Consider the following 13,169-nt stretch of genomic DNA (forward strand, 5'->3'; position numbering starts at 1 on the left):
CTATACTAGCCCGCTTTCATATATGCATGTTAACTGAGAATTCCCACCAGCAAGGTTTAAAAGCATGCTGTAGAGCCATTTATCCTTCGAAGGAAATGTTTATTAAACAATCAGAACACACATTCACACACATGTATAAAACTCCAGCTGATGGGACAGCTGGTTTGTCATGGTGATGAGGCCTTCGGGCAGTTGAGCCCCCAGGGTGCGGCAGGTTTCTAATAAGGCCTGAGGCTTATTCAGCTGGATGCAGCGCTGATGTTGCAGAAAATCTAGTGATTACAGGTCGTTATCCTAGATGACAGAGGATCAAAGGCTACTTTCTTAAGTTTTAATATTCTATCTCTACCTGCAACGATGCATCCAGCTGAATACAGCCCTGGATTCTACAACTGCCTGGTGAGGTGAACACAGCACAGATCGCCTGTTAACAGTTGCAGTATCATTTCTCCCTGCGGGAGTGATGACAACATGACCATATGAACACAGCAGTGTGTTTGTGAGTGCAGTCTGTCGAGTGACGTGCCACGATCTGGATCAGTTCCCACCTGGACAGGACAGGCTTGGTCCTGCTGGGTCTACTACAGTTCTGAATGCTTTTGGTCCTGGATTAAGCCCGTTATGGAGCGATGTACAGTAGCGTGTACCAGTTCACTTTGGCCAAGGTCGTTCCCAATATAGAACATTCTGGGTGGACTCGGTGTGGTGCGCAGCCTGCTTATGATCTGGCCCGGCTATACCAGGCTGCCAGGCCAGGAGACCACGGTAAGCGCCACCCGGCTGCGCTGCTCCTTCAGCATGGGCACCAGCGCCGAGTGGCTCATTCCTGCTGTCGACAGGCCGTTGACTGCCACGATCATATCCCCACACCTAGAGCGACACCACAAGTCAGTATGCATATTAAACAGGACCCGACAGCTTGACGCGACATGCCGGTCAAACAGCTCTACGTTATGCAATGATGAAGATACTTGGTGTCTATTAGTCGATCGATAGTAAATTTATTTGAATTCCAACATCTCATATGGGAATATTTACTGTTTTCTCTGATAGTTAAGTGAATATCTTTGATTGTTTAATCAGATAAAACAACCTATTTAAAGACATCACCTCTGAGAAATTTAGACCAAACGTAATTCGATAAATCACAGAAATAATCATATAAATATACACTAAAAATAATTGTTGGTTGCAGTTAGTTTGACCACAAATGCATTAGTGCATTTGTCAATACCTTCTGATCCTACAAAGATGTAAATCTTTTAATAAAAAGATCTAAAATAGATGGGAACTATAGATTTCAGCAAGAATCACTCAAACGAGCAAATACACATTTCGTATTCTAGTGAGTATTTCTGACAGCAGGATGGTGTATGTAAGATCGACTGAAAATAAACTACAGTGTGTTCATGTTCATTATAATGAAGGTGGAGCTTATTGCTGTGTTTCTACACCACAATGGAGCTCATTAGCACAGAGGATTATCAAGCTTTGACTATTAATACGTATTAGTAGAGTCAATTTCTTGTGTTTTGGTGGGATTTGTTGGCAATAGGAAAAATCTAAAATCTAAATAGACCTAGCTTTTAATTATTTTAGAAGGCAATGATCCATAATGTATTTTCTTTACTGCGAGACAGAGAACGGAAGACCGATGGGTGAAATACAACCCCAGTTCAGTTAAACTGAACAGAAATATATCTTTGGGACATAATTATACAACTTTCTGATTAATTAGTGAATCCTCCAGAGAAGTGTACACTCACTAAATGTTCTACCTCTACTTTTGAAATGCAGAACAGGGTTTACTTAGCTTGTTTTGAACCTAAGATAGATAATGCATTTCTATAATTTTATAATTTATATTCCTATCACATGTCAAACTATACCAACCGAATCATTTTTGTTTTATTGGTAGCTGATTGCATTATGACAATAGATACCTGATGACAGAGAAAAAAGGCCATGCCTATCAAGTTCAATACAAAAATGAAACAAATTTTTTAGTACAGTGAATATTTTAACCTCTTACAACTGATACACAAATGCGGGACCCAAAGTCTCTGTTTGAGCATTTTAGAGTCTTAAAATGCTCAAACAAAAAGGGCTTCTATCTCGAATTTTAAAGATCAGCATGCAGTTGTTTCATATTTAAAGGTATAGTTCTAAAATAAATAGTTAACCCAGAAAATAAGAAGCCAAACAGAAAATGTTGTGATTTGTTCTTGTACTAAACTCAGTAGGCGTGGCTTATCATCACGCCACCCTTATCAACCGCCAACTGGAGGTCACGGTTTATCTACCTGCTAATTCACCACCATGCCACCGCTAATAGAAGCCGCAGACAGTCACGTGATGAACAACTGATGACTCACTTGAGGCGTCCGTCGTAGTACGCAGGTGTGCCGAGGACGATGGTCTTGATAAAGAATGCCTGGTTGCCGTGATTTTCCTCGTATCCCCCAACGATGCTGAAGCCCCAGCTGCCCGGGTGGCTCCTCCGCAGTACAATCTCATGACTACTGTGCAGGTAGCTGCAGGATAACAGAGAGCAGAGGGAACTTATATATACAAATACTTTATCCAGTTGTACATACTATGATACACTTATTTTAATAATAATAATAATAACATATTTATATTTACAATAATAATAATATTTAAATAAATAATATACTTTATTAATTATAAGATGATTTCTAACCAGACAATCAAAATAACAATTAGCCCAAAGTCCAGTCCAAGCTGGAAAATTTGAATAATTAACGTGGAGAAACAATATCATATCATCATAATATTCATACATCACAAAAGCCCATTTAAATCCAGAACATTCACGCGCTCACCTGGGTAAGCCCAGCCACATGACCCACGAAGGGGACCAGTTGGCATCGAAGTCGCTGTCATGTGTGTGAGGCAGCAGCTCGTCGGGGTCGAGCTCTTCCACCATGCTGACCTCCAGCACCCGCAGCTGCACCGAGGGCGAAGCGGCGCTGGCCTTCAGGGTGCCCACTGCCTCACTGTGGCTCAGGTACGTTAAGTCCTGCCCGTTAATACTCAGCAGGACATCACCTGCATGAGGAAGAAGACGCTGTAGTTTCTGATGCAATGTTTTTGATCTGGATCGGTCCTGTTCTGGTCATTTCTGAGGGAGCGTCACCTCGTTTGATTCGCCCGTCCCTCGACAAGCAGCCATGTGGTTGGACGCTGGTCACAAAGATTGGCAGCTCCCCGCTCTTACTGCCCCGCCCTCCAGCGACAGTCATACCTAGAGACTCGAGGGGCTCCTTCTTCACAGTGATGTGTTTCTCTTTACAGGTCACACACTGGGAAAGGTCCTGGGTATAACCACACAGAGGCAACACACACACACACACACACACACACACACACACACACACACACACACACACAAACAAACACAGTTTCAGTCACTAACAAAGAAAATGCGTACTTACTCTGTGCATCGTTGTCAAACATTACCCATATTTTTCAAAGGGGACTGCTTGTTTAAACTGATTAAATAAAAAGTAGGGGGGAAATGCAGACGAGTCCCTAAAAGAATAAAAACAAATTATGTTTTTAATACTAATTAAATGCTTCAAAGTCTTCTCACTGAAATCCAACTGTTATTCCATATTTGAACTAAATAGCAATAAATGATTTGACAAAAAGAAAAAACCCAGAAAAAATAATGAGCCCTGATCACACTGCATCATGAACTACATTCCTTCAACGTAATAGTGACATTCCAACACTTACACGTCGGTGATGCAAAATCATATAAAACTGTCAAAATACCCCCAAACACACAATCGGACCCATGTGGACAAACACACACATAACACGTTCGCTCACTCTGTGAGTGCTGGTGCGGGATAGGTGTATTGGCACAGGGCTCGGGGTAGCGCTGTGGTTAGGCAGGAAGTGATCAAGGCAGTAGAGGTCTCTGGTGGAGCTTGACTTTGGCGGTGGAGGAGGAGTCGGTTTGGTGGGTCGGCCAATCAGCAGGTGGACTCGCTCTCCGCTCGCCTACGAAGACAGAGTTCGAGTCTTTTAGGGACCTTACTCCTTACTCACATTTCCTACTTTGTTGTTCATGTTTTTCCTTCTAAATAATACCAAAAGAAGCCCTAATGACTTAGTGAAACCCCCACCTGTATGATCTGTGCAGCCTGTTCCGGGGTGCCGTGGCGTAGGTCCTGGTCATTGACCGCCAACACACGGTCATTACTCCTCAGTCTGCCATCCTTCGCTGCCAGGCCTCCTTCCAACAGATCCAACACAAACACTCCTGACTCATCTGTTCGCCTTACCAGCTTAATGCCGAGCTGCTCTGTTGAGTCCCTCTTGTGTAGGGTGATTCTCAGAGTAGCAGGGCTGGACGGGGCACCCTCAGGGGTGGAACAAGGGGCGTGGGGCACAGCCGGGGTGGAGGAGGAAGAGGAGGGAGGTGCCCGGGAGGCACAACGACGCTCCCTGAGCACAGTCAGCTGCAGAGTGGTGCAGGGGCGTGCCAGCGTAGAGCGGGCCAAACTGTGAGGGACGTTACTGATGTCCACATTGTTCACCTTGGGAGAAAAATAAGTCAGAGGGAATTATGGGCATTTATAGTTTAAGCCTGCATTAATTGATTTTTTGATCAATGACATTAGCATTCATTTGAAGTCTTCTTACAAATGTAAGTCCAATATTCACTCACATTTGTGTTTTGAGAAAAATATTTGGTTGCTTTAGTTGCTAAATGCTCCACTATCTTCACCAGGCAGTCTTAGATTGTCTGCCTTCCTGAAAACAGCTGTCTGCTGCGACTGAGAATAAGGTTGATGAAAGCGGTGAGAGTGAAACAAAACATTAAAGTTGTGGGCCTTAAAACCAAAACAATGAGCTAAAGATGCTAAAATGCTCCTCAGAGGCGAGGAGAAACTGCAGAGCTGGATGATCCCTTTCTGTGTATTTGACTTTATGAGCAACCCCTCTCACATACAAGTAGTAATGTGATCCATTATAAATATAAAATATTTGATTAGAGTACCTTTAACTAGTATAGGTAGAATGATAATAGACTATTTAGGAGACAGTGAACAAGATATTTTGCGAGGTATAGGATAGAAAAAAGTATTCAGATACATATAAAAGGTAGTAAATCACTATTATACAATACTGTACTACTGTCTGCCATAACAGCTACTGTTAACCAAATCTTGAGTGATAACAACCACTAATAATAACAAACGAAGCCCTAAAGTGGCCAAAAGAAGCGTCGGGTTTTACCTGTAGTATCTGATCCCCGGCCAGCAGCCTCCCGTCTCGTGCGATGACCCCGTCTCTGTACACTTCCTGAATCACGATGTTGATGAGAGGCGTCTCGTTTCCCCCGACCACACTGATGCCCAGCTCAACATACGGGTTCGCCCGGTGGACCTCTATGGCAGTTATCTCTCCTTCAGGAAGCGAGGGCAACTTCACACAGCCTTCATGGACAAACAGATCACAGCTGCATTTTAAAATCTAATTTCCACATCTTCCTAATGTTGCCGGAATGTGATTATCCGGTCGTCTAAGATTACAGCTCTTACAACGCAAGAAGCTGCAATATCTCTGATCTCTAGTATTCAGCCCTTTAGGAAGATGCTCAGATAAACGAAAGGAAGTGATGTCATACCCTCTTCAGCGGAGAGAGGCGGCGACTCAGGGCAGTCCCAGCCGGAGGAGGTGGAGCTGACAGAGCGGAGGAGGTGGATGCAGGGATTGCTGAGGGGCCGCTTCACCCTGGGAACCACACACTCCAACCCTATCACACCTAGAGACAGAGGGGCATGAAGACGTGGTTGCCATTTCTTCTGTTTCTCATCATTTTTTGTCTCAATCTAAACTGCATTAAGAACCTAAATCTCTTCACTTTGTACAAGGCCAGCGGATCCACTCACTTTCTTCCTCCGTGCTCTCCTCAAAGGCAGGGTTGTCGAGGCCGGCGTCGTCCGTCCACACGGGCCCATTGCCGCTGGTGTTATTAGGTCCGGAGGGTGGAGAGGGTGTGCGGTCCCTCAGCTCTGTCTGCGGGGAGCGGGGCGACCTGGGAGGGCTGGTCACCATTGCTCGCTCATCCCCGCTCTCACATCGCAGGCCTTCCACGTTCGTCTGCTGACACCTCGTCCCGGGACACCTTTCACCAAGCAACAGGCGTCAGTTTGTTAGTCCATCTGACGTGTAAAGAAAATCAGGTTCAGCATCAGTTTATTTAATGTGATGCAACTGATGTCATCAGGGAGAGTCTCTTTTTGTGTGTCCCCTCCTTAGAGAAGGTCTCGTGGAGCTGGGAGGGATTCAGTGAAGAAGGGATTTTTGTTGGAAAGGTCTCAATGATGGAGGCTCACTGATATAATTCCTGCAAATCTTAATTTCTTTATATTCATTTGATGCAGGAGTGCACTACAGATTATTATTATAAGATATGAGGGGATATTTGTACATGTGGGTATGTTACCATATGCATATTGTTTAAATTGCGTATATCTGTCTGCTTTCCATGTCAAACACATTTATACATGTGTAGGTTGTGAAAACACATTTTCTACCAATTGTTTCTTTCAAACTTAATAGAAACTAGGGAAATTCAAAATCCATGACTCTTGAGTTTGCTTGTTTCAACCAACAAACAGTCTAAAAGATATTCAATTTACAATAACATTTGAGAAGCGAAAACTTTATAAATTACTTAAATAATTCTTTAATGACAGATAGGTCAGTTGCAAAAAGTTCAGCCCGTCTGGGATTTTCTTTCCATGAACATAAACACAACTTCGGTGGAGACAGATGCATCAATTACGTCCCACAAATAGAAAGTCTTCACTGTAAGACAATTATAAATAAACACAGACAGACACAAGGGATCAATGTGGTGTCACCCTTAATTGACTCCTAAGTATTTACTCTAAGTGGCAGCTATAAGCTGGTTAAATAATTTAAATGCTTCGACGCTTCATTTCCTTTCTTCCTAGAAAACAGGACCGTGGAAAACTGACATTGCTGTCCCTCGATTCTTTGCTCTTGCAATATTATAAAGAAAGAAGTGCTGTTGTAATGTTGCACTCTCCATTTCTTTTCTAATTCCTAATTATTTTTCACATCTACCTTTGACCCTTTCCATCAAGACCAAGAAGAAATAGCTTTGAGAGAAAAAAAGGATCATCTTTTTTATCCAATATGTAAAACTGGAACAGGTGGAGCTCATATAGGGGCTTTTAGTGAAAGTCCCTCAGTTCTCACACCATCAGTAATAAGATCAACCAGCCCACCTTGATCACGGTGGAACACTGTGGCTTGGCACTCTCGTCTTTTAATCTAATGTCCAGTGACCGGTCCCTCTCTTGGCTCCTGTTATCTTAGACCTTAAGTCTGCAGGATAGGGGAGCGGCAAACCCACGTTGGAGTTTTAATCTTTACTAAAGAATGTCACGTTAGTCCTCACAGTGACCTTGTTCCATCGCTCTCGAACCATCTTTCCTTGTCTTCTCTACACCCACATAATGTGCGCAACCTTCGCTGAGATGTACCCTTCTGCAGATGTGATTGATTAACAAGGAGAGACTGTTGATGAAACAGTTTGATTTGGCTGCAGCTGTACAGTGAATAGAGAACTCTGTCTTTTCTTAAAGTGCAACTATGTGAATTTTGAAACATTAATTAAAACACACCCCTGCTTACTTAGCTAGACTCGATTTTGCTGCTAAAGCCTTATTGGCCTGGTGTGACCAGTAGATTACTGTGGCTAATGCTAGCTAGCTTTGGCTAAATTTAGATATATATTGATGTGTAACTCATGTTATTTACCGATGATGATGTCTTCTCTACTCGTGCTACTGTAACACTATGTTTTACTGTTTTCCTGTAATTGTAACTAGCTACAGCGGCTGCCAGTAAAAGCTAGTATTGCTTTAAATACATAAAGAATTAATAATTAAAATAAAGACTTTGGCAGTGGTCTCCTGTAAAAACAGCTGACTCAGAAAAGCTTTTAACACCTTCCCAGCAATAGCTTGTTAGTGTGAGCTTATTAAGGAAAATCTTATTGACTTAACTGAGGTGTTAGGCGGTCACCTGATCGCAAGTCAATAAACAAATGGAGGTCTCTTTAGCAACAGACACCATCTTTAAAATAATGTACCAAATAGAGGTTTCCTCCCAAATCAATAACACTGATGATACTAGTCTTCACAACTATACTTATTACACCATTCCAGCATGTTCTGACCAAAACATTTGCACTAGAGGCTGATTGATTAATCTGCGTAGGTGAATCTGGGCTCAGAAGGTGACTGATAGCTGCTCAAAACTGTCCTTATTACATGATCCGTTAAAAATCAGTCAACCTCTCTTTTGTACCAAGCAAAGTGAATCGCTATGTGCTGAATATATTCTACAAACATTTCTACATTTATTTTGATATCCTCTCATATTCAAAGTGTACACAACTTCCATCAACGCAACAGCAAAAACAGCCTAACCTGGGTTCCCTTTGACAACTCAGATACATAGACAAATAGACACACATCATCAGGGCAACAAAGAAAAGCAGGAAAGAGAGAGCAAGAAAGAAATGACATTGAGAGACACGCAGAAGGAAAGGTAGAGGAAACCGGTGAGAGAAAGGTTTGTGCCATCCCGAGTCACGCTGTCTCACATCCCGCCAGGTTCGACTCACCACAGGCCAGGGTTGCCTTTGGCTGTCTCACAGAAGAAATGGTTGAAAAGGTCTCTGGTGTTGAAGTTGCTCAGCATGATTGCGGAATAAGAATATGGAGCTCTTGGTCCGTCAACCCATGACTGCAGTAGGGAACCACTAATCCCCCGTCACATGACCTACAGCCCAATAATCCCTGCAGGGTCTCACAGCACCTGGTCCAAATGGGCCAAAAGCCAAAGTGTAAAACCCGTAAGGTCAAGGATCGCGGTAAAGTCTAACCGCTCTGGACCAAGAACTATGATATCTCCAAAGGTTCCTGGCAGAAACATACCAATCGTGAGGATGGAGGGGTTATATAAAGGCAACTAGAGTTGTTATCAATTAAGTCGTCAATTACTTTCTACATTGATAGATGAATGGTTCAGTCTACAAAATGTCAGAAAATGGAGAATATTTTATGCAATTTCCCAGAGCCCAAAGTGATGACTTCAAATTGCTTGATTGCCCTGACCAACAATTCAATACCCAAAAGTATTAAGTTAACTACCACAGAAGACAAAGCTAGAAAACATCCATTGTCTTTCACATATAAAGGTCAGACACTTTTAACTAGTGTCTTTGTTGATTGTCTGATTGATTCAAATGCAGCTACAACAAAGCTACATTACATATTTAAGGCTTGTGAAATCGTGGTTGCAGTGTATGCATATAGTGTTTGCACATAGCTCTCATGAAAGCATACGTCTATTATGTGTGTATATGCAGGCTTTATTACCTGTGTTTGAGGTGTGCCTCCAGGTCACATCGTGGCATGCTGAGGGAGCAGACGGGGGTCAGAGGGCAGGACACGGACAGCTTGTCCAGCAGCTTGTGCACCAGTATGCTGGATCTGCGGCACGCCTGCAGCTGCAGCCGTGTCCTGTCCAGTGGGCAGAAGTCCCTCTCCTGGAGGAAGCTACGCAGGCAGCGGGCGCAGAAGGTGTGTCCGCACGGCGTGTCCAGCGGCTGCACCAGCGGCTGCAGGCAGATGTGGCACACCAGGTCGTCGTCCACTTCCAGGCGGTAGTTGAAAAGGTGGTTCTCCCAGCTGCGGTGGATCTGGCCACACTCGGGACATAGAGCCTCCGAGGCTGGCTCCCCCGGCCCGGCTAGACCCACCTCGCAGCCCGGGCTGCCCATCTCTGCTCCTTCAACGCAACTCAGCTTTGGCACAAATGACTCCAGTGGGGCTGCAGTGTTTGGGAAGGGGCACACGCACTCCTATCCCATAAGCTTCACAGGATGAAGAAGTTGCAGAGAGGACAGATGCCCCCCAGTGGCTGATGGCTCATCACCCTGCAGGTCAGAGGGCAATGAAAGCGGGTTAAACAGCTGTTTGCAGAAAAACAACAAGTGGCTGATTATGTGCTTTTGCATTTATTCATGTGGCAAATGCTTTGTGCACGTGGACCCACGTGTCTGCACGAGATCGAGAGTGGCACTGTGTGTGTGTGTGTGTGTGTGTGTGTGTCAGTGAGTGTGCTGAGATTATGTATTGCTGCTCCTGTCCACTAATCTGGCTGTATAATCTCTCTTTTGCTCTCGCCTGCTGCAATCTTCCAATTCCACAGAGAGGGAATTATCTGGGATTGAGGCAGAGAGAGGACACAGATCAGAGGAATTGGGATTGGGAAAGCAACAGAGAGGAAAAATAGTGCCAGCCAGGGGTGAAAAGGGGCCGAGCTGGGAAGAAGAAAAAGCAATAAGAAGAGATGCAAGAGAGATTAATGGGATGGAACAATCTGAAAAGGGCACAAAACTAGACAAATAAAATAAGTCAGAAGAGAGGATGTGAGGCTCTGAAAGGCAGTCGAGTCCACGAAAGAGATGAAAACAAAGAAGAGAAGAAGAATAGTAATAATTCTTTGCACATTCCCCCACAGCTAACTTGATATTTTTGGTCTAGGCCATGTACAGTAGATGTACTCAGTCATCTCTGCAACAGAAAGAGAACATGCCTAAAGCAAAGTCTCGAAATACAGCACTCCGCGAGGAGAGTGCGTCCCCAGAGCTAATGCACTGTGTGCACTGATCATTTCCACAGTGTTTCACATCCAAAGCCATTCAGACCTTCAGACGCTCTATTAGCTGAGCCCCCCCCTGTGGGGCCTGATGCAATCAGTGGACGGCAGAGGGCGTGCCTCGGCTCACAGCGGGCCGGCCGAGCCACAGTGACTACCTGCCTCTGTTCCAGCGGGGGTCTGCTCTTGTCTCCATGACGACCCGGAGCCTGCTCTGCTCAGTGGGGCTTGACATTCAGAGTGTAGCCGGAGAGGGATGCAGAGGAGCCACACAACAGATGCATGTCTCTCTGCAGGATGCTCTGCTCCTCCCTGGTACAGCCAGAGAGCGTGTCAGACAGCGGAGACGATGATGAGAGCCCCCCCCCCCCCCACCCTTTGGTTCCTTTTTTTTTTATCGTCTCCTTTTGCTACCCATTTCTGTGACAGCCTGTCTCTCCTGTCTCCCTGGTTACCAGACCGGTAGTTACTTATTTCAGCCTCCTTTAAGTACGTGATCCTGTCTGTGTGTGACTGGCTGCTTCTGTCTCCATCCCGCAGCTGGACATGAATTAATCATGAGGACACAAGGCTTCTCTGTTCCTATAACAAAGCTGTGACATCACCACATCACACACACACACACACACTTGTAGACACACAAGTATAAGTCTACAAAAGCGAAAGCAAAAACACGCACACACACACACACACACACACACACACACACACACACACACACACACACACACACACACACACACACACACACACACACACACACACACATGCACAAGAGCTTTTTAGGTACCAGATCCTGCGAATGGTCTTTATCAATAAGTAAAGTCTTCCGGTTTTCACTGTGGCAGCAGTTTAGAGCCCCGGCCATGAAAAGCACTTAAATCTATTTTAAACATAGCTGGACTCTGTAGCAACAGATTCTTTTACACAAGTCATAGGAAGACTATGCTTATCTCTCTTTTAGTCCTACTGTGTGTGTGTGTGTGTGTGTGTGTGTGTGTGTGTGTGTGTGTGTGCGTGGGAGTCCAAGGCCATGCTGTTATTGTCATTGCACTACTGTTGTCTATATTAATAAATAACAGTATTTGGCCCTGCACCTGTCTCTGCTCATTTTTTTTCATTTTTTCAGAGATGACAATCTAATCTTACAACACAGGGACAAGCTCGCCTGCAGGAATGACATTTTCAGATAAGATGAGATGATGTTTTAGGTCACAGATTTAAAATCTCAGGTCCTGTCGGCTTAGCCTACATTTATGTAACCCCCCCCCCCCCCCCCCCCCCCCCCCCCATCTCGTCGTCTCTTATCTTTAAACAAAATCGAATGGCTGTTAGCCACTTTCAAGAACAGGCCTGTCTGTTGCAATATGCTAGTTTTTTTCACAACAGTCAGGCATGCAATGCTAACAACAAAAACTGACACTGATATAATTGATAATTCCAATCATGTTTTCCTCTGTCATTGTCCTGATTTACCTTGGCAAGGCACCAACTGAAGTGTCATGATCCATTAGCTACCCGTAGGCGTTGAACACATTTGATTAGACAAGTGCATTTTTGTAATCATTGTTCCCATCTGTCTGTCTCCATCCCACCCTCCACAAGCGGAGAAGCTAGGACAGATGAGGCGACAATGGCAATATCAATGCAAAGCAAGCCACACACTGACACCGTTCATGCAGCCACTAAATATAAGCAGATGTAATATTACCTGCTCCGCCTGCTCCTCCGCGCCGTGCACCCCGGCCCCAAAAAGGGGAACGAATAATAGCTGCGGGACCTCAATCACGCATTCACCGCAACGGCCCGTTCCGCAAAACCGCACGAAAACGCCCCCGTGCCTTTGGTGGCGCTGGCCCCGCCCACTGCTGTCCGTCAACGTGGGTGGGCGGGGCCTAAAGCTGTCAATCCAGAGCAGAATCAGAGGTGGCTTCGAAACAACCTGCTCAAAACAAATCAAAAACATTTTTTACCCTCACTCACCTCTTCTACATTACTTTGATATAAAAGGTGGAGTTTTAATGGATGCAAAAAGTTGTTGTGTTGTACAATTTTTATTTTATTTTTTATTTTTCTAGTTTTAGTTCCAAAAATTGCTATGTTACATTTTTTAATCAATTTAATATTGCAGACACATATTTTTTGTGTGTGATTCTCAAGATGAATGGTTGTATTGTACTGCCATAAACGGTTTGGGTTTAATTTAAGGTTTGAGTAAAAACACATTCTTATTGAAGCACCTCTTATGAATGTTTTTAAAATGTGAATGGCATAGTTAATACATCTTCTAGTAATGCTTTGTATTAAAATAATACACTGTTAATAAATTCAACCTTTTGGTCGCCAATTTGATAAAAATCTCTGGCAGGTGAGTCATTAATAGTTGCTATGAGTTGCTCACATTCTAATGTCATTCTTGTGTC

The 13,169-nt window shown here is 44.1% G+C and overlaps 1 protein-coding gene across 1 annotated transcript; it reads right to left on the reverse strand.

The window, feature by feature from the left end:
* Positions 1 to 78: 78 nt before the first annotated feature.
* On the reverse strand, positions 79 to 12,568 carry lnx2a (ligand of numb-protein X 2a). The gene is made up of 11 exons (XM_068732344.1): positions 12,458 to 12,568; positions 9,462 to 10,021; positions 5,931 to 6,166; positions 5,666 to 5,803; positions 5,275 to 5,474; positions 4,158 to 4,571; positions 3,859 to 4,032; positions 3,161 to 3,338; positions 2,847 to 3,072; positions 2,376 to 2,534; positions 79 to 870 (listed from the first exon to the last, which is right to left on the reverse strand). Exons 2-11 carry the CDS (start codon positions 9,863 to 9,865, stop codon positions 735 to 737), a joined length of 2,265 nt encoding a protein of 754 aa, XP_068588445.1. The 5' UTR covers positions 9,866 to 10,021; positions 12,458 to 12,568; the 3' UTR covers positions 79 to 734.
* Positions 12,569 to 13,169: the final 601 nt, after the last annotated feature.

Source organism: Cebidichthys violaceus, unplaced genomic scaffold (genome assembly GCF_023349555.1).
Source record: "Cebidichthys violaceus isolate CVI_PGR_0920_01 unplaced genomic scaffold, fCebVio1.0.p SCAF_58, whole genome shotgun sequence".
NCBI classification, from domain to species: domain Eukaryota; kingdom Metazoa; phylum Chordata; class Actinopteri; order Perciformes; family Stichaeidae; genus Cebidichthys; species Cebidichthys violaceus.

Excerpts from the sequence above, each read along its gene's own strand:
- lnx2a (XM_068732344.1), bottom strand. The coding sequence starts at position 9,865 with ATGGGCAGCCCGGGCTGCGAGGTGGGTCTAGCCGGGCCGGGGGAGCCA. Across the intron at positions 5,475-5,665 it reads GCCTCTCTCCGCTGAAGAGG|GCTGTGTGAAGTTGCCCTCG; the intron begins GTATGACATCAC and ends TTGTCCATGAAG. Across the intron at positions 3,073-3,160 it reads GGACGGGCGAATCAAACGAG|GTGATGTCCTGCTGAGTATT; the intron begins GTGACGCTCCCT and ends TTCCTCATGCAG.